General features: G+C 40.5%; 5 protein-coding genes across 5 annotated transcripts; 3 read left to right on the top strand and 2 right to left on the bottom strand.

The window, feature by feature from the left end:
• Positions 1-142: 142 nt before the first annotated feature.
• Positions 143-1,675, top strand: SAPINGB_P001117 (uncharacterized protein; the record flags this gene model as incomplete). The annotated part of the gene is made up of 1 exon (XM_031995840.1): positions 143-1,675. The coding sequence occupies one exon, from the start codon at positions 143-145 to the stop codon at positions 1,673-1,675; it is 1,533 nt and encodes a 510-aa protein (XP_031851731.1).
• Positions 1,676-1,962: 287 nt separating this feature from the next.
• On the top strand, positions 1,963-3,168 carry SAPINGB_P001118 (uncharacterized protein; the record flags this gene model as incomplete). Its single annotated transcript, XM_031995841.1, has 1 exon — positions 1,963-3,168. One exon carries the CDS (start codon positions 1,963-1,965, stop codon positions 3,166-3,168), a length of 1,206 nt encoding a protein of 401 aa, XP_031851732.1.
• Positions 3,169-3,450: 282 nt separating this feature from the next.
• Positions 3,451-5,817, top strand: SAPINGB_P001119 (uncharacterized protein; the record flags this gene model as incomplete). The annotated part of the gene is made up of 1 exon (XM_031995842.1): positions 3,451-5,817. One exon carries the CDS (start codon positions 3,451-3,453, stop codon positions 5,815-5,817), a length of 2,367 nt encoding a protein of 788 aa, XP_031851733.1.
• A 104-nt stretch (positions 5,818-5,921) lies between these two features.
• Positions 5,922-9,101, bottom strand: SAPINGB_P001120 (uncharacterized protein; the record flags this gene model as incomplete). Its single annotated transcript, XM_031995843.1, has 1 exon — positions 5,922-9,101. One exon carries the CDS (start codon positions 9,099-9,101, stop codon positions 5,922-5,924), a length of 3,180 nt encoding a protein of 1,059 aa, XP_031851734.1.
• Positions 9,102-16,648: 7,547 nt separating this feature from the next.
• Positions 16,649-19,621, bottom strand: SAPINGB_P001121 (uncharacterized protein; the record flags this gene model as incomplete). Its single annotated transcript, XM_031995844.1, has 1 exon — positions 16,649-19,621. The coding sequence occupies one exon, from the start codon at positions 19,619-19,621 to the stop codon at positions 16,649-16,651; it is 2,973 nt and encodes a 990-aa protein (XP_031851735.1).
• Positions 19,622-20,759: the final 1,138 nt, after the last annotated feature.

The raw sequence follows: 20,759 nt of genomic DNA on the forward strand, positions 1-20,759 counted from the left end.
AAAGGGAAAGTTTTTTTTCTTCCCCCCCCCCCCCTCACTCTGATTTATTTCTTCTTTTCCCTCTTCATCTTATTTTTGTTTGTTTTTTTTAATTTAAATTTTTTTACTCAACCTTCAAACCTCATCATTATATATAATCATAATGGAAAAAACTCCTAAAGTAATTGTCTCTAATCCATCAAAACTTGAACCTAGTGATGGTGCAAAACGGGCTGCTAAGCTCCGCTCCACGTCTAACGACATGGTTGCAGCTGGACGGCCACAGAACTTGGGCCAGCTGTTGCCTCAAGTCGAAGAAGCCGTCCATCAGAAACGACCTGAGTGGACTCCTACAACCTGGCAAGATTATCCCATCAAGCAAGATGTGGTATATGACGATGAAACAAAAGTGGAAGCTGCGCTTGAAAAACTGGAGTCACTCCCGCCGCTTGTCCACCCAGCAGAAATTGAGCGTCTTAAACAAAAGCTGAGCGATGCAGCCGAAGGAAAAGCCTTTTTGCTACAAGGTGGTGACTGCGCTGAACTCTTTGATTATTGCAATGAAGATCGTATTGATTCCCAACTCAAGGTTCTGCTGCAAATGTCTCTGGTACTGATTTGGGGATCTAAACTGCCTGTGATTCGTATGGGCCGCATGGCTGGTCAATACGCCAAGCCACGATCTAAGCTGACCGAAATGATTGATGGCAATGAGATTCCATCGTTCCGTGGTGACAACATCAATGGCTTTGATATCAAGTCTCGAACTCCGGACCCCGCACGTTTAGTGTCGTCATATTTCCATGCAGCAGCCACTATCAATCACGTTCGCTCTCAGTTAGCCAATGGATTTGCCGATTTGCGCCGACCTCTTGACTGGGATCTTTCGCATGTTCAAAAGGATCATGTTCGTGAGCGATACCAGGAAGTGGTGGACCGTATCACCGAAGGATTGGCGTTTATGAAGACCATTGGTGCTGACAAAAGCGCTGATATTACCTCTGTGGACTTCTTCACCGCCCACGAGGCCTTGTTATTGGAGTACGAACAAACCTTGACTCGTAATCTCCGTGATCCAGCCACAAACATTAAAAAGTGGTACAACACTTCAGCACACTTTGTGTGGATTGGCGATCGCACACGCCAAATTGATGGTGCACACGTTGAATTTTTCCGCGGCCTGGCTAACCCGATTGGCATCAAGGTGGGCCCCAGCATGGAAGCCAAGGAACTTGTTGAGCTGCTCGATATAGTGGACCCGAACTATGAAACGGGCCGAGTAACGCTGATTACCCGTTATGGTGGAGCCAAAATCCGCGACCTTCTCCCTCAGCACATCAAGGCTGTACGCGCATCCGGTCACAAGGTTGTTTGGGTATCAGATCCCTGCCATGGAAACACAAAGGTTTCGCCCGTGACAAAGTTCAAAACACGATACTTTGATGACATTGCAACAGAGATTCGGCTAGCCCTCGAAATCCATAAGGAGTGTGGTAGCGTACTTAACGGCATGCACCTAGAACTTACAGGCGACGCAGTCACTGAGTGCATTGGAGGATCCCAAGCTCTTGAAGACAAGGACCTGGTCATTAGATATGATACAGTATGTGATCCACGTCTTAGTGTGTCCCAATCGCTGGACATTGCGTTTTTGGTATCGGACTGGTTCCAAGGCAATAAGCAGACCGAAGTTTAGGGACCCGACTTTTATGTATATGTCTTTTCCCGGTAAATGTATATAATTATTGATGTAATAGACATTTGTGTAATTTGTCATATGACTTTTACAAACGCAGTTTTCTTGTTGTCTTTGCCCAGCTCAGTTTTGGCTGTTAGCGGGCGATTTTTTTTTTTTCTGCACTTTTCCACCCAATAAATTACCAACAATCCCCGCCCCTCACCAAAAGCCATTGTATCAACATCAACACACTCATTCAACTACAAACTACTTGCTATTTACCATTATTCTACACATAACATACAATGAACAGACTCCCTATGCTGCGAACAGCTGCTAGAACTGGCGTGGCCATGCTCAATTCACAATCTCGCGCAGCGCTTCTGCTTGCTTCCGGTCGCCGAGGCACTGGCATGCAGATTGTGACCCGGTCGTACGGCTCTCGGTCCCAAACCAGTCTCAACTATTTTCAGCGCAATGACCTGCCTGCCAACACTGTTATTCGGTTTGTACCTCAGCAAACTGCTTGGGTTGTCGAGCGCATGGGAAAGTACCATCGCATTTTGGAGCCCGGCTTAGCCATTTTGATTCCGTTTTTGGATAAAATCCGTTATGTGCAGTCTCTCAAGGAATCCGCAATTGAAATTCCCAGTCAGAGCGCCATTACGGCTGACAACGTGACCCTCGAAATGGATGGTGTTCTGTATATTCGTGTTTTTGATGCATACAAGGCGTCTTATGGCGTCGAGGATGCCGAGTATGCCATTTCTCAGCTCGCCCAAACAACAATGCGCTCAGAAATTGGTCAGCTTACACTCGACCATGTTTTGCGTGAGCGCCAATCGCTCAATGCCAACATTACATCTGCCATCAACGAGGCTGCTCAAGATTGGGGTATCAAGTGTCTCCGTTATGAGATTCGTGACATTCACCCACCTGCCAATGTCCTTGAGGCCATGCATCGCCAGGTCTCTGCGGAGCGTTCCAAGCGTGCTGAGATTCTTGAGTCTGAGGGTCACCGACAAGCTGCCATTAACAAGGCTGAGGGTCTTAAAGAGTCCACTATTCTGGCGTCCGAGGCTATCAAGACTGAAAACATCAACACTGCGTCTGGTGAAGCTGAAGCCATTCTTGTCAAAGCAAAAGCTACTGCTGCAGGTATTCGCCAAATTGCAGAGGCAATCCAGCAAACTCCTGGAGGAAAGGATGCCGTCGCTCTTCAGATTGCAGAAAAGTATGTTGACGCGTTTGGCAAGTTGGCTAAGGAAAGCAACACCGTTGTCGTGCCCGCCGGTTTGGGTGACTTGGGTGGCTTCATTGCAAGCGGTATGGGTATCTTTGAGAAGGTCCGTCAGGGCCAGCAACAGATTGCTTCTAAGGAAGCATTGACTGACAAGGCTGTCGCATCTGCTTCAGCTCCTGCTGCTGCTTCCAAGATTTCTGCACATGATGCTGCGGATCTCAACGATATTGACTCCATCATTAAGGCCGTCGGCGATGTTAAGCCATAAATTTAGACCTGGCTTATTTGTATTTCTTTCTCTGTCGTTTTTTTTTTTTGTATATATCGTATCATCTTTCTATATTGTCAAAACTCTCATAATGTCAAAAATCTCATCTTGTCAAATCCTTCATCACTTAACTTATATAAAGTAGCCCGATCTCCCCTATTAAAAAAAAAAAATTTTTCCTCACACTACACGTTACAAACTGTCATCATTACCACCACCAACCTCTTATATCAACCCTTATAGTGAAGCAGCCATTGTCATCACTACCACCACCACAAGCAAATGTCGGGCTCCCAAGGCACCGCTGAACAGCCGGGCCTTTCGCTCGAACTCCCGGTACTTAACTCCGATCAAATTTCCCACGAAAGCCCCAGAAAGCGCGGCGACCCAAGCGATGACGATATTGCATACTACGGTAATACTGATGACGACAATGATCGTAGCAGAAGTTCCAGCTCCAGCAGCGGCGGCGGTGGCGATAGCAGCCCGGAACATGGCCCGAACTTTAGCACTAACAACAACAGCAAACTACGGCCCAAGACGGCTCCGGCAGATGTTATTCTATCTCGCGATTCTACTCCACCAGATCACATTTATGTGGCTAAACGACGACCAAGACGACATTCAAACAATGTAAATGCTCCACCAATCCGCATCAAGGTTGGACGTAACTGCGAAAACCCAGCAGCTAGAATTGTATTCAAAAAACTGCTACCAGTTGGACCAGCTCCAGGTGCCAATATTGGCTTCACAACGACTATCATTAATACCTTTGGCGATAATACAATCCTATCTCCAGATAATAATAACCCCCCACGGCCACATGCCTTGGATATTACTGAAACGCGCGTGTTCAGCAATGAAGACCCGGCACCAGGTACGATAACTACAACCACGGGCAGCGCCCCAGCAGCTGGTCAGAACTTCCTACCATCTCTTAAAACATCACTTTCTACGCCCTCACCTTCTCCATCACCTAATTGCAAAAAACGTGCATCTACTAGCTTATGTATCTTTGATGAACCGAGCGGGTACCAGATGTTTGAGCGGTCTCAATCACCGTCACCAACTCCTGCACAGCGCGCTAAAACAGCCACGGGAGCAACTTCAACCTCTTGGGTGCCCCCACCGTCAAACTGTTCGCCGCCAGTGTTGCAGACAGCACTTCGTAATGACACTGCGCTGCTCTTCAATTCTCATATTCCCAACATCGAGCTGGTCTCGAATAACAATAGGATAACAGAAAATAAACCGATACAACGACCATCTACATCACCTCTTCAGGCACCTCCTATGCACGTATCAGCGTCGGAAGGGTCGCCATTATCTCGTAATGCTCACTTGACATCGCCAACAGGAGCCCTAGGCCGTCGCTCACCAGGGATTGCTTCCTTACGGAGAAACCCTAAACCCTACCGTGGTCGGCGACACACTGTGGGAGTGGCTGCTGCCTCCGATGACAATGATATGGGAGGTACACGCATGATAGAGCCAGGTCTGTCACGGTCACGGCCGCCCACGTTGTTTGAGTCGCCTGTCCCAGACCTGGCGCCTCCTCAAGACACAATGCTTCCGGAAGATCCTGGGAGTTTGGATCAACTACCGCTGTCGCCGCAATCGCCGAGCAGGACTCCAAGCAAACGCAAAAGACAGGAGGAAGAAAATGATGAAGATGTGGATATGGATATAGAATCTCCCAAGCGCCCTGTATTGGTGTGTTCTAACAAAATTCTAAATGAAACAGCTGATCGACTGGAACGAACCCTGTCGTTTGCCAACTTTGAAAAAGACACTACCGCTTCGGGTAATCAAACGCATTCTGTGCCTGCACACAACGAAGAGAGCCATCCACCTAAACGGATTAAAACGATGATGATGGGTGGGGCTTTGGCTAGAAAAAGTAACAGCACAAGCAGTGCAATCACAACAAGTAATAATTATCGCAATTCTCAAAAACTCATCAACGTCCCCCGGCTGGCTAGCATTCCATTACTGCTACCGCTGCAGCTACCACCACCATCTTCTCCACCAACACCTGTGGTACTTCAACCGCAAACGCCGCAGGGCATTGTGCTCAAACCGTGGCAGCACAATGCAATTTTTGGACATTCTAGTGGGAGCGGTGGAAGTAGTGGTGGTGCAGGACCTACTAGTACTAGTACGGATTTATACACACCGTCACTGCCACATTTGTCTCAGTTTCTAGTTCCAAGGCACATGTCATCGCCGTTAGGCAAGCCTCCAACAGATGTTTCTGTGTCGCTTAATGGATCATCGCCATTGTCTTCAAACCAAACATCTGAAGGACGAACACAACAACAACCAAAGGAGCAACAAGAAGATTCTGATCAAATTATGACACCACCTGTTGGGCCATACATGACACCGCAACAGCAACAACCCCCGTTTAAACAATTTTTGACACCGCCGGTAATTCAGGGTTCTCCTGATTTAGAAGCCCTGGTTGTTGCAACGGCTGCTTCACTTAAGGCCATATCAGATACGCCTCTGGAGAAACATCTACTGGACAGTTCAATTGAGCAAGATCAACCAACCAATGTCCCGGCCAAGAATAAGAATCCCAAGTACCGAGTGGGGTTGTCAAAATATGCGCCAGTGGACTCTTTACACGGATACCTTAGGAAATGATATATACATGTGAATAATATTTAATGGATAATTAAAAATAAAAAAAATAAAAAAAATAAAAATCTATACATGGGATACGGTAAATAAATAATGCTTAGGTGATTTCAATCAACCTGTTCTAAAAACCAGCCGCCAAACTCAGCATGCACGGGCTGCGTGTCAAGTTCAGTTTCATCAAAAACGTGAAATGAGTCTGCGGACTTGTAAGTGTAGAGGAAATTGTCAGTTGTGCGGTAGCACCCTGCACGTAATGATAAGTTGGGGGGCTCATCAGCAACAGTGTAAAGTTGCGGGAGCCGCGGGACAAGCTCCATGAGATCAGTTGTGTAAACGCGCGGGTCCAAAAGTTGTGAATCATTGTCTTGGGGGAGCAGCACCTGGCCGGCCAAAAGAACGAGGATCTGGCGTACCGATTGGGGCGGGTTGCGGAGAAGTCGCTGGAGCGCCGGAGACGCGTAGTGGAACCTATGGAAATCAATTTTAAGAAACTCCAGTGCCGGAGCTGAGGCCAGTGCATGGAGCAGTGACTCATAAAAAGTGACAAGAAAGTAAAGGCGAGTATATCGTCGCACGTTTGCCGGCGAATAGGCTGCAGCTGGGTCAAGCAACAAGTTCTCAAAAGCAACGACAGCATCATGGGCGGTTGCGGCGGTACCAGAAAAGTGGAGCGAAACAGCCACAGCCGTGGTACTGGACGAGAAAAAGTTAGAGGATGATGTTGGGGTAAAGCCATTGTGAGAATCTGTTGATTCGCACGACAAAACAGAAGCACGAGAAACAGAATCGCCAGTGGTCGGGACTGTGGGATCAAATACGCCATACACAGGTTGCTGGTACTCGAGCAAGTGCTGAATGTCTGCGCGTGAAAGTGGTTCACCTAAGGCTTCAACATAGGCAGCTTCCATGAGATATTTGAGGGTGATATCGTCAGCCGGAGTAAAATCAGCAGAGCCTGGAGTAGAAAGCCCATCGAGCTCCAGCGCAACTACGCGCAGGTGCGGCATGGCGCGCAGCGCCAAACCGGCATTGGCAAGAACCGCGGTCCACGCGGAAAAGGCCAGGTCGAGGGTTGTAATTCTGCCATAGAGGTCTTGGGATAATGGTAGAGGGAGCTGCGGAAGTTCAATAGTTGATGGGGTAAGAGCCTGGTCCATGGGTCCATATCCTGGAGAGATTTTGAGATGAGAGAGATTAGGGAGGTGCAAATGTGGAGCCAGCTCCTTATACGTTTTGCTGGAGAGTGCGTGGAGCGCGGTAACTTTTGAGAGAGAGAGCGGGAACTCCGGGTCAATGTAAATGTAACTGTCGTCGTCTTCGTCTTCTTCATTATCATTGCCCAAGCTATCATTGTGGAAATCTGCTCCAGCTGTGAGAATGCACTCGGTGACTGTTGGTGGAAGCTGAGCGAAGCACTCAATAGAATGATGCATGCGAGGGCCAGGGAGCTTCAGGTGGATTGGCGCAGCGAGCCACTCGAGATTGGGAAAGAACTCAATGCTAGCAAGCAGGGCAGCAGCGGCTGGGCCAACACGATGGTTAGGACAAGCCGGGTCCGGGACAATACGCAAACGCTGGAGATGGGGCATTGGAGAAGTCATAAGAGTAGGAGGCAAGCTAGATATGAAAAGGGTAGTGGAGGATGCGTTGCTACTTGTGCTGGGGGAGACCGGGTCTGGGTACTGGGAGGAGTAATAGCATCCACCGGCTGCACATAAGTCTGAGTCTACAACGACAATGTCAGTTGCGTAGAGGAGCTCTGAGAAGCGGCACAGAGTTGAAAGTTCAGTGAGGCCGAACTGAAGGGGGGTCTTTTCTGCTCGCTCGCCAATTGACTTGTAAAATTTTGAGTCGAGCAATGTTTCCATGAAGGGAGCATCGATAGGTCCATCGAGAACAACGCTGTTCAAGGCTGGGAATGTTTTTAACGGAAGCTCTGGCAGGTCTAGAGGGTCTAAGGGGTCTGTGAAGATGACAAGGTCACGAATGACGTGGGGGAAAACCCAGGAAAAGTTTGTTGGTCGCAGAAGAGCCTTGAAGGGAAGGGTGTGGTGCATAGTGGTGGCAGCTATAGTGGTAAGCTCTGGTCGGTCATCGTCGACATAGTGGAACTTTGTTTCTGCTGTGGATGCTAGGAACTCAAGTCGGAGTTGGCGCTGAACACGGACTCGCCTCCATGAAAGCGGAGCGCAGATACGGCGGAGAGACGCACAAGTTTTTGCGAGGTTTTGTGTGTCGTAGGTGTTGAGGTAGTTTGCAATTGCGCAAACAATATCATCTGAGAGGGATTTGAGGGACGGAGGAGAGTTGGGGAGTTCTTGTGAAAGGTTTGAGGTACTGGTAGTGTTGATAGAGTTGTTGGATGTGATGGATGTGATGGGGGTAATTGTTTCGATAAATAGCTCAACAGATGGTTCAACAGTTGCAACAGGTTTTGATGCGGTGAGCTCTAGTGGTGCAACAGGTTTTGTTGTGGAATCAACGAGTGCAGCTGGTTCTAAAGCTATGCGTTCTGTAATTATTGAGTCTGTGGAAATAGACCTTGAGGAAGCAGAGTCTAAGGCTGTGGCTAGTTCTAGTGCTGGTTCTGAGGTTGCAGACTTCTCAAGCTCCCAAACAGGTTCTTCTTGATTTGATATTGTAGTAAATATTGGATCAATTTCTGACGCCTCTTCTTCTTCTTTTTCATCATCATCATCATCATCACCACCATGACTAGAAATTAAAAATCTCACAGATGCAGAAGCCTCGACTGGAGTTATCGGGTTTTCTTCTTCCAAATGGCTGGTTGCAGGTTCTACATTATTTATAATTTGCTCTAGAGTACCTCTAAATATTTCTGTGTCTAGTCGCTCTGTATCGAAATGAACTGTTTTGAAAACATCAGAGCCAATCGAGTTTGTATCATCATCATCCGAGTCGAACGAGCACTGTGTTTCTGTTTCGAGAGGAGAAAACTGGCTGTTGACGTTCCATGGCGAAGTGACTGATGTTACAAAAGCGTCTGAATAGGATGTGATGAAGGAAGTATCGTGCATGCCGGTAGATTCGTCATCATCATCAAAGCCATCATCACCTGAGTCGTCTGAATCGTCTGAGTCTTCGCCATAAGCTCCTAGAACCAGATGCATGCGGCCCACAACTGCGTCTAAATCGTGACAGAGGCCTCGTAGTTCAACAACCTGGAAGGAATCAAGAGATGGGGGCAGAGAGTCAAGTAATAGCAGGGCGTGTTTTGAAGCTACGGCGAGCTGGTGCCGTAAAATGGCAAACGGGTCTGCAGCCATAGTTGCTTTTTAAATATATATGTTTATATATTGCAAAAAAAATTATTAATTTATATATATATTTAAAAAAAAAAAGGGAAAGAATGGATTTTAAGAAAATAAAAAAAAAAAAAAAAGTAGCGGATGTGGGAATATATATATTTATGTCCATATATCAAATATATAGATTCAAATAACCAAAACAAGCGTAGTACATAGTAACAAAAAAAAAAAAAAAAAAACTAAATCTTCAATGTTTGCCATTTCCCAAACGAGCCTTTCCTTCCTGCAAGTGTCCGCCGGCTTAACCTACATGTTGCTGCGAATAACCACTATAATACATCATTTTAATATACTGCTGCTAAGCGTTATAAAAAAAAATAAATAAATAAACAGGCCCCGATGAAGAAAAAAAAAAAAGAAAAAGACAACAGACGCGAAAGAAAGATTGCGCGTGCATTCGCGCAGGTTGGTTTCCAAGTTGATAAATCCTCAATAAAAACAACATCAACATCAACAACATATTAGGGAATTGTCGGGAACAAATAGAAATTTATTTCTTGTCTCTTTTTAAAAAGAGATATATGCTTATTTACCTGCGTGAAAACACCTGCTCGTCGCGTTTGTGACGCAAGGCACTTAATAAAAATAAAAACAAAAAGAAAGAAACAGGCGTATCACTGTTGCGAGAAAGATGCGATGATGATGATGCTCATGATGGCTGGGCTGGTTGGCTTCTTTTTTTTTTCTTTCAAACACGAGCTTCTTTAAAATCTGCTTGCGCGAATCTCCAAAATGATCAAAAACAATTTTTTTTGTATGAAAAAGTATTCTATATATATATATATATAAAGTTGATATTTATATGACTTTAAATCAGAGTTAATCAAAAAAGAATTGAAAAAAGAAAAAAAAAATCATAATCTCAAGCAATGGTGATTCGTTAAGTCTCATTTTGTTTAAATCAATCAGAATAAGCATTTTCAACATTGATTGTAATAAAATTTATTTTTTTTTTTTCAATTGAAAAAATAACGTGAACTGGTCAATTGAAACATTAATAAAAAAAATATTAAAATACTCTTAGAAATAAATATTATAATATCCACTGGCTTATATCTATATAATCAGGTCTTGTTCAAATGTCAGATTCTGTTGACGTTAAGAATAAAATATCTGGGGGGGAAGAAAAAGTGAAGAAAAAAAAATATTCAACTTTAAACCAAAACCAACTTTCCGCTTAAGCTTATATACTCATTCTCCACTTAAAACTAGTTGGAGTCGCCATTTTTAGACGTAAACAGGAACACATCTGAGAGGCAAAAAATAAAATAAAATAAAATAAAATGAAAACTAAAAATACAGCAGCCAGCCAAAAGTGCTACCAATCTACTTGTATTAATAGTAAAGTAAGTAACAGTAGTATTATTGAGTTGTTGTTCGCTTATTATTCTTAGTCTTACTTTATTTGTTTGTTTAGATCTCTACAAATGTTAAAGTAATTGCTAGTATCTTTAGTATATACTATTGTACTCAACCAATTCAGATCTTTGAGGGAGTAATTAAAAAAATAACCTCCAAAACGAGCTAATAAGCGTTTCCTGAAAAAACAAAAAAAGTCAATTAAGCTTAGTTTGTATATATATCAAAAAAAAATTACATCTAAATAACTATTTTTTTTGGTCTAACGGTCAAACTATTTGAAATGAATACAAACATGAAAAAAATGAAATAGTCCCATGCTGAAATTTGTTGTAAATAGGTAGCAAGGTTGTTTAAAAACATTGCCTTGGAAATTTATTTTCAAGCTAAGATTATGATAAAGAAAGTGAAAGAGCTTCTCAATCCTTTTTAATTAAAATGTCCTTTTTTTTTCTAATATTAAGCTTTTTCTTATGAGAAAAGTATATTTGGATTTATTGAAAAGTTTATAAAATATCAAAAATTTACAAAATTAAAGAAAAGAATGAATAAAGGGGTGAATAAAAAAAATAAAAAAAAATAAAATAAAAATAAAAACGCAATGTAGCATGAGATTAACGTAGCATAACCACAGGGAACCAAATATAATACTTCCACTCATGAGAAATGTTAAACATGGTTTGTCCACTCTTCCAAACTATGATTAATCTCATGATTACTGTGAAATAACTCTATATAAAAAAATCATGGAATAGAAAAAAAAAAAAAAAAAAAAAAAGATAATTGGGAAAATAAATTAAGATTTATTTTAAAAAAAAAATATAATAAAGAAATTATATCCAAATACCTTTCAAAATATAATTCACAAAAAAACCTCAAATTTTGGCTTAAATTTGAGTCTGTAACTTAAATTGCTATTTCAATTACTGTAGAAAAAAAAAAGGGAAGATCCCAAATATCGGTAAAGTCTCATTACCCCTTTCCCCTTGCACTATACTCTTTTTATTATCAGCAAGTATATAGGAGTGTTTAAATGCTTTATGATTTCCACGTTTACAATTTAATCCATGACTTCTTTCCTAGTTATCCATATAAACCCCTTCTTTTTTGTGCCTGATTTTTGCCCCCTTTTTTTTCTTCTTCTTCTTCTTTTTCTTTAGTTCAGAAATGTTCTTTTTTTTTTTTACTTTTGATTGCTATCGGACTTAGTCCGTAAAAGATAATCTTTAAATAACGAGAATATTATCTATTAAGCCTAGTTGCAAGTATACAAGAGTAAACTTAGCAGCCATTAATACACAACATCATAATAACGGTAGGATTAACAGTAAAATGAATTTTTATTCTAGCGTGTAGCATACAGCAAACAAGCACGGAGACCACTTTCTTTTTTTTTAATGCTGTATTCTGTTTGTTGTTGTCACCAAGATCTTTGATACATATCCGATATAGCCATGGCACACTGCTACTACTACTAAATACGATCAAATTCACCAAAAGGGAATCTCTGCTCGATTCTTTCACTGCTCTGTCTTAACCTGCATCTCTATTAACGCACTTAAAACGAGAGAGAAAAAGGTTGATTGAAAAAAGAGAAAAAAAGAGACTAAAGCTGCGGCAACTAAAAGAAACAGTTCATATATATATATATATATATATATATATATATATCTGTTGGAAAAATGGTAAGCAATTTACATAAGAAAATGCAAAGTTTGTATATTTTGTTGTAGCTCAATGAGCCAAGTTAATGACGGCTTTCTTATAGATAATTTTAGATCTAAGACACAAGTACAAAGCTTCAGTTTTATGTCCATAGATAGGAACTACATAGTAGACCGTTTTGAGTACCAGAGTCTAGATGCTAACTCTTTCTCTTTCTCTCCACTGCGCTCTTGCAGGCATCGACTTTTCTGAATTCATCGGACTATTCTTTGCGCAGGGACCAATCCGCAAACAAAACATATTCTGGATACTTTTGTTTTTTTTTTTGTTTATTTTGTTTATTTGCTCTTCCTCCTCCTCCTTCTCCTCCAGCATTTTTTTTTATTTTATGGAAAAACAAGGAATATACAACAATCATTAACTGTCAGAGAAGCATAGAAGGAAAAGAACAAAAAAGAAAAAGTACCTCGTGGTTTTGACAACCATCAAATAAAAAAAAAGGCTTTGAAGAAAGGGGTGATTGTTCATTATCGACACTGCTTGAGTGCTCGTTGGAAAATAATTATCATATTATAATATAAAAACAGATGATCTGCCAATGTATATATGAGGTTCTTTAACTTTATATATTAAATAATTGTATTTATTTTTTCTAAAAGAGAGACGAGTTTTGTCAAAAAAAAAAATTCTTTTCAGTGTAATAACTGATCATAATAATTCATGATATATACTGATACTGATTTTTTTTTTCTGTTCTACTTGAATATAATCGCGGTTTGTAAAGGCACGAACTTTGTTTCTCTTATGTTTTTTTTTTTTTTGTAGCAGTGTGAAAAACGCCCAACTCTCTTTGGTGTTGATTTTTATTATCCGTTTCTTCTACAAACCACTTTATCGTTCCCAGCCTTTATTTAAGCAAGAATATTACACGTTCTTTACGTTCTTTCCAATGTAGTTTAAATAAATTGTAGAGCTGGTGAAATTTCAAGTACAAGTATATACCAATAATAATCTATATAGCTGTCTACATAGAGGTCTACTTCATTTTATCTTTTTAATCATCTACGTAAAAAAAATTTTTTTTTTTTCCATCCCTTTAAAAGATCTTTCTCTCTTTCGTTTTATTATGAAATAATTTAATCAACCAACCTATTCTCAGATGAACAAACCATCTTTTCACATGAACAAATTTTATGTCAACACATTTACCATTGTTTCTATCATCTAGTCATTAGTACTTTGTCTTTCTTTTTTTTTTCTTTTTTTCTTTTTTTTTTTTTTTTTTGGAGGGAGAGTTTCTCCGCTTATCCCCATTAAATCCTCCAGAAACTCAATCCTATCATATGATTTTTATTCTTAATCTAAGTGATAGAGATAATTATCCATCTATTTGGTTCGACAGTTTCCCCCCTGTTTTGTCTTTTTTTTTTTTTTTTGCAGCATTATCATATTTTAAATCTCAGTTTCAAATTAATGTACCAACTGGTCAAGGTTAGTTTAGGTCATTAGTCTCAAATCTTTTTTCTCCATTTCTGGTTAATCAGGTCCTCAGTATTTTGGCTCTAATGCTTTTTTTTTTTTTTTTTTTGGCCCCTGGTAGTCAACGTAGAAGCTCCCAGACTATTAAAATAAAACAAAACAACAAATAGTGATTAACAATAGAAAACAAATAGAAGTCACTTTTGACTTAAAAAATTATATAAGAATGGTGACTTCTAGTTGCTTTCGTGTTTCCATGGATCTTCACTTTTTTTTTTATTTAATAACCAAAATTTATGATATAATAATGAAAAAAATAAAATTAAAAAAATAAAAAAAAAATAAAAAAAAAATAAAAAGCTTTTAAATAATAATGGTTCTGTCCTGTTTATGTCACATTAGGATCAGCTGCTCGTATCCCTCAGACAAAAATATATGAGAATGAACGGATGTTTCTAGGACTCGGCTTTTTTTTCTTTAATTTATTCGTTTTTATGGTTCTTCTGCTGATAAGCTCATCATCATCATTTTGTTTTTTGTTTTTTTTTGCACTGCCAGAGCGGAAGAAAATTAAAAAAAAAAAAAAAAAACTACAAATACAAATACATCCTGCAGACTTATAATGGTTATATGTGGTGTATATATGTATATGTATTATTACTAACCCTTAACCTGAAAAATCACGGGACTACCAGTTAGTGATCTAAAAATTATTTTATTTTTTTTTATTTTTTTTTTTTTTCGTTGCTAAAAAAAGAGATCCAGCCCACTTAATATGTTTCTCGGCATATAAACCATTGTTAAAAGCCTATACAGTATAGTCTAATATATTTAGTGGTAAACAAAAATAAAGAGAAATATGGTGATTTGTTGTTTATACTTGGATGAACCTCTTCCCTTAAATTAACTAGTTTATAAACTAAAAACTTCTTTTTCCCTTTCATTCATTCAAGTTCATCCTTAATTCAAATCAAAGTTTCATTAAATAGGAGGGAAAATCATTAACCGTTATGACTATGTTAAACATATATTTTTATTGAATCCACTTAGTTTGAAAAGCCAAAAAAAAAAAAAAAAACGAAAAAGAAATAATTCCTAATTTGACAATTTTTTTTTCATCCTCAGCTCATTATTCTCATAAATACAATGAGAATATTCACAAAACCACGTTGCCATAAAATTTGACAATTATATGAATTGTCTAAAAATCCGCCCAAATAATGACCTGTTTTTAACAATTGTTTGCACTGGTACCATCTATCACAATAGTATTTTTTCTCTTTTTTTTCTGCTCAATCGCTCACATTTGTCAAGTAGTTAACGTGTTGTAGAAAAAAAATTATCAATCAAAATTAGAGAAACTCTATATTTAAACTTTCAATATCGCGGATATGTCCAACAATAACTGATTGCACTTCTAATTTTTTCCTTCTATTTTCTTCTTCTTTTTGTTGAGACGTAACGGTCCTTCCACACCGCTATAACTTGGTGCTATAGGCGTGACCAGCCACTTTGTTGCATAGCACAGGGCTACCGCGCAACCAAATTTTGTAGTGTTGATTTACGCGGAAACAGGTGCCCTACCAGCACAGTACACAGTACGAGTAGAGTTCTTGAACACGCCTAACAAAAAGTGAAGAAGTTTGTCTATGAGGAAAGAAAAGATTTGATTCCATTCGCTAAGTGATCCTATTACTTCAATTTTTTTTTTCAATAATTCATAAATTATCTAAAATTCCATCCATCTCATCTGTTTATATTTCTAGGTCTCATCAATTGACTTGCTATTTGACGCTATGATCAGTTTGTAGATAGTTTCACCAATACTATGTTCCGATTAACAACTGCAGTGATACTTTAGGGTTATACTGGACCTTTTGCTTTTCTTTCTTGCTTATTCCTTCAACTCCTATTGTTATATCCATTCTAATAGAGGTCGGCTTACGATATCCTCTATTTAAAACTATAACTTCAATGTATTCATTCATGAGATCTAAATATATCATTATATTAATATTTACCATTTTCAATCTGTCGCATTAGAAAGGAAAAAAAAAATGTTGTATTTGAAATTTGGTAGTACTAACAGTATTGATCATGCATTCAAATATCCTATTCAGGTAATATTTAACAATCTTTTATCCTCGTCTTTTGCTTTTTAATAGCAGTTTTTTTTCTTTTAAAATTAAACTGACATTACTTAATATATAATTTAATGAACAGCACTCAAAATTTTCTTTTTAAAATCCATAAAGTCATTTTTTTTCTTTAAAGACCTTGGTTATTATTCAAAAAAAAAAAAGAATCAAAAAAAATAATTGATTAAAAAAAAAGAGAGCTTTACATCATGGTGTATTTATGGTCATGACAAAACTTTTACCAGCTTATTTTCTTGTAACAAAAAAACAGTATTATTTTTCAATTGTTCAAAGGACTCGAGATCTCATCACTCCCTCCAGAAGCCTTTGATTTCTTTTGATTTCTTTTGAATTGTTAAAATTTTTAAAGAATAATTTTTCAACAAAAAAGTCTATTTTTTTTAAACAAAATCTTTAATATTTAAGTTTGATAATATTCTTTTCTTCCAAAGTATTTTCAATTTAATAAACTTATGTTGCATTATATGGTAAATTACAACACTACTTCATAACTAAAATCCTTATCTTGATAAAATAAAAAAAAAAACTAATTTTTCAAGTCTTTTGGATAATTCCAAACCGTTTTCCATTTCAAAATCAACTACTTTTTTTTTTTTTTTTTTCAAATTATCAAAAAAATATAAAAAAATTTCAAGCTCTATACAAAAAAACAAATATTAATCAAAAAAAAAAAAACTAAATATTAAAATAAACAATCAAAATCAAAATCAAAATCAAATTAAATCAAATCAAATCAAATCAAATCAAGCAAGCAAGCAAGCAAGCAAGCAAGCAAGCAAGCAAGCAAAAAAAAACTTTTTTTTTTATTATTTCATTAATCTTTCCCCCTCTCCTCTTCAATTATCACTGTGAAGACTCTTCTTCTCCGCTCACCCCACCTGCATTGCCAACATCCTCACTTTCACCAGCACCAACAGCTGCAGAAGAACCACCTCCAGCAACAGCTTTCCGATTCTGTATCGCTGTCGCCGCTTGTTTCTGTCCAGATTGAGTAGTATGACCATGTGCATGTCCCACACTCGTCTTCTTACCGCGTCGTGCAATGCTCGGACAAAAATCATTTGCCTCAGGTACCATCTCGCACTTGTCTGTGCACCCAATGTTGGCCTTGTAGCAGGGACAAATGGACGTGCAGTAACCCACAACACGGTTACAGATACAGTACAAGTGGTTACCGCGTGTGAGGTGCTGTCTGGTCAAACCCTGGGTGATGAGTTTGGTGTCAAAGTCAGGTTTAGGAGGACGTGGCTCGTCTGATTCATCGTAATCTTTACTCGCATTTTTTTTATGCCGTTTCTCAATCCCTTCATCATCTTCGTTCTCATCGTCATCTGGAATATAGATTGTTTCCAGCATAGGCACATCTTCAAGACACCCAGTAAGGTATACGCTATCGCTAATTTTTTCAATCTTGGCCTCAATGATTTTGCGAAGATAGATACGGTATCGTTGTAAATTATCCAAAAACTTAGACAGAATTTTTTCATCAACATCGTTGGCAAACGGCGAAATACGCTGCTTGGCTACCCGACTATTAATCAGTGTCCCGTGTCGCAGATATGCAACAGATAAGTCCTGGAACAAAATCAGGTTCCCGTACATGTTGCGCTTCTCCATGGTAATGGACTTGACCATCCATGATGCCCGCTCCGAAAGACCTTCGTAGTAGCGCCGAGGATCGGGTTGCTGCGCGAGAACCACGGCTCCAGACCCTACATCTTCCTCATCTGCAAGGACTGTAGCTAGACCTCCCTCACCACTGCCGTCATGTTCGCCTTCTCCAACAACATTGGACCCTGTTTGGATTGATGCCGAATTCTCTTCGTCATCTTCTTCCAACAAGTCAGATGCAGTTGGAGCTGCAGAAACCATGCTGCGATGTAAACTCGTAGCCCCGGACCCAGAGGTCGGTGAATTTTTAACACTAGGTGTAGTTGAGGCCACGGTACCCGGTGTTTGGTCGTCGTCCGTGTGTCGCAAAAATTGCGCAGTTGTTGGTGTTGTTGCCGTTGTGGATTGCTGCTGCTGCTGCACGTTTTTTTTCAGGGGGCGTTGGCTGGCTTGCTGGTGCAACGCCGTGTGGCTTGCGTCGCCGTTGCTAGTAGTGGTGGAGGCATTGTTGCCGCCTCTGCCGCTACCGCCTCTGCTGCTACCACCACCAATTTTATGCACGTCGGAGCGTCTAGCCGCGGGCGATACAGACCGGTCTGAAGAGTAACTTCGGCGGTGCTTTTTATGTTTATGTTGAGTTCCATTTTTTGAAAAATTAGCAGGTTGTGGTGGTTGTTGAGACGGAGGAGGCCGAGTATTGATGGCATGGAAGCCCAAGCGTTGTTGTTGTTGTTGTTGTTGCTGCTGCTGCTTCGTTGGTGGCTTTTTGCTGCCAGTATTGGAACTGCCGCCGATGTTGCCTCCTTGCCGCCACGCAGACTTCCCTGCGGCTGCCGCCGTGGACGAAGACCCCGCAGCACCAGAAGAATTAGAAGATGCCGATGCAGCACCAGAGCTTGCTCCTCCTGTCTTTAAAGCGCCTGAGACATTAGGCACTGACGCGTCTTTCTTGTATAAGCTTGCGCGTCTCCGCGAAGGTCCCGAGCCCCGATATTCATTCGAGCTCTGGTTATGGTCGTTATAATAGTCGTCAGTATTATTATTATTGTAGTGATGATGGTGATGGTAGTGATGGTGGTGAAAGTCGTAGTTACTATTATAGTCGTCAAGGTCATCGTCATTATTATCGTCATTATATTCGTTGGATTGATTATCGTCATCGTCATCCAAGTAATCCGAGTCGCGCCGTTCATCCCGGTGCCCAGATCGCCGTTTGATGCCACGGGGGCCAGACTGCGACCTATCAGAGAAGCTAACCCCTCGTGAGCGTGGTGCCGCAGTTGTAACAGCCACAAAAGCAGATGTGGACGCAGAGGTAGGCGATGTAGCATGTTGCGACAAAATTGCCTTCAAAGTGGAGTCGCTCTGTAGACGGCCAAGAACCGAGGCGGCGTTGTTCTCGACGGCAGCGGTCAATGTGCCAACAACACGCCAAAGATCACGCACTTGTTGTTGCAATGCTTCAAACTCTTCGAGAGTGGGACGTCCTGGGCTTGTCGTTGTAGCTGTGGCTGGTGTTGTTGGATTCACTTTTGCAGCTGAAGATGTTGGTGTAGTTGCTGATTTTATTTGCTCCGCGGGTTTCTTTGGAGTGACTATTGTTGGCGGTGATAAAAGAACCGATCCATTGATTGGAGCTGGTAAACCTTCTTCGGTTGGTATTGCAGATGACAGCGTTTCGGGCCCAGGCGAAGGTGTAATGGATGGAGGTTGTGTTGGCGGAGAAGGTGGTTTTTCTACAAGCTCAGGTTTGGACGGACTTTCAGGCCGACTCTGACTAGGTGTTTTTGCCATACTATTGCTGCTACTTGGTTGAGGAGATGAAGGAGAGGATGAATCAGGTTTGGGCACGAGGGTAGTGTCTGGATCGCGGGTTGCAGAGTCCCTACTTTCAAGGACTGTATCGTCGTTATTGTTATTATTGCTACTGGTTGTTGAAGGACGCCTAGGTTGTTTCTCTTGTAAGGTAGACAGAACATCAGCAGCAGCGGTTGCAGCAGCATCATAAACGGTGGAAGAGGTAGTGATGTGAGCATCAGCATCAGCATCAGCATCAGCAGAACTAGAAACTGGATCTGATTTAGTGTTTGGTGAGATAGATGTAATTTCTGAGTCGGTTGGCTTTGGCTTTGCTGGATCTTCTTTTTCTGGCGAAGAGTGTTGCGCGGGAGCCAGGGACTCCGCAGAGTCCACAAGGTCCACCATGCTTCTTCTTCTTCTTCTTGTGAGAGTATATGGTCAAAGAAAATCTGAAGAATGGTCTGAAGCACACTCTTTGGTGATTAAGTCCTGGTCAATGCGTTGCTCAGGATTTTAAAAGAGGATAATGTGTATATGTTTAAGTTGTTGAATATGTGAAGTAGCAGTAACAGTAGGACTATATAATTGGTGTGAAGGTCTTTTAAAATGGTGATTATGTGTGTTTGTGTGTAGTCTATTTGTATGTGTATGCCAATAAAAAAAAAGAAAAAAGAAAATATTTTTAAAAGGAAACTCTTCAAAATCTAAAGACCAAAAAAATAAAAATAAAAATAAAAATAAAAATAAATAAAAAAATAAATAAAAAAAAATTAAAAAAAGGGAGGAAAGAAAAGGGGTGGAAATGCATTTCTAGAAAAAGGCAGCCACTGATCAATTCTGTTGCTGCTTTGTCTGCTGCTGTTGCTGCTGCTTCTTCTGTTGTTGCTGCTCTTTCTATTATTACTGCTGCTGCTGCTGCTGCTGCTGCTGCTGCTGCTGCTGCAAAGACACATTCAGTGCTGCAAAGGTAGTATGTGCGCCCGGCACTACCCGTCGCGAGTGCGCAAGCCGCCAGCATTCCCCGTTTGGAAACCCGCTGTGGCTGCAAGTCGTCGTGTTTGTCACCGGAAGGGGCCGCCAAAGTAACCAGTCAATCTGCCAGTCTGCCAGTAGGTAGGCCAGCAGACCAAATTTCACTTTGACGTAAAACAACCAACCAGCCGGCAACGCCAGCTAGCAAAGCCAGTCAGCTCCTATAAAAAAAATAATAATAACTCTCTTGGTTGCACTCAAAACTATTCAGAACTAACAACTACACCCTAGACAACCTATTTTCACAAACACCCATCATCTTAATCGTTTCTACAATCATTTTCTTCTTCATCATACATGCATCCTTGAGTTCCATCGCGGCCATCGGCCTGCCGTACCGGGTGCTGGGCGTTATCGGCGTTATCCTATCTGCTTATCGATTAAGGAAAATTTTTTTGGTAGTAGTTACTTATTACCCACCTACTTAGTAATTATTATTATTTAATTTTTTTTTTCATCAATCTACATGTACATACAATAGTAACAACAACAATTTGCTAATTAACAAAGT

Source organism: Magnusiomyces paraingens (genome assembly GCF_902498895.1).
Source record: "Magnusiomyces paraingens strain CBS 517.90 genome assembly, contig: contig1, whole genome shotgun sequence".
Lineage (NCBI taxonomy): Eukaryota > Fungi > Ascomycota > Dipodascomycetes > Dipodascales > Dipodascaceae > Magnusiomyces > Magnusiomyces paraingens.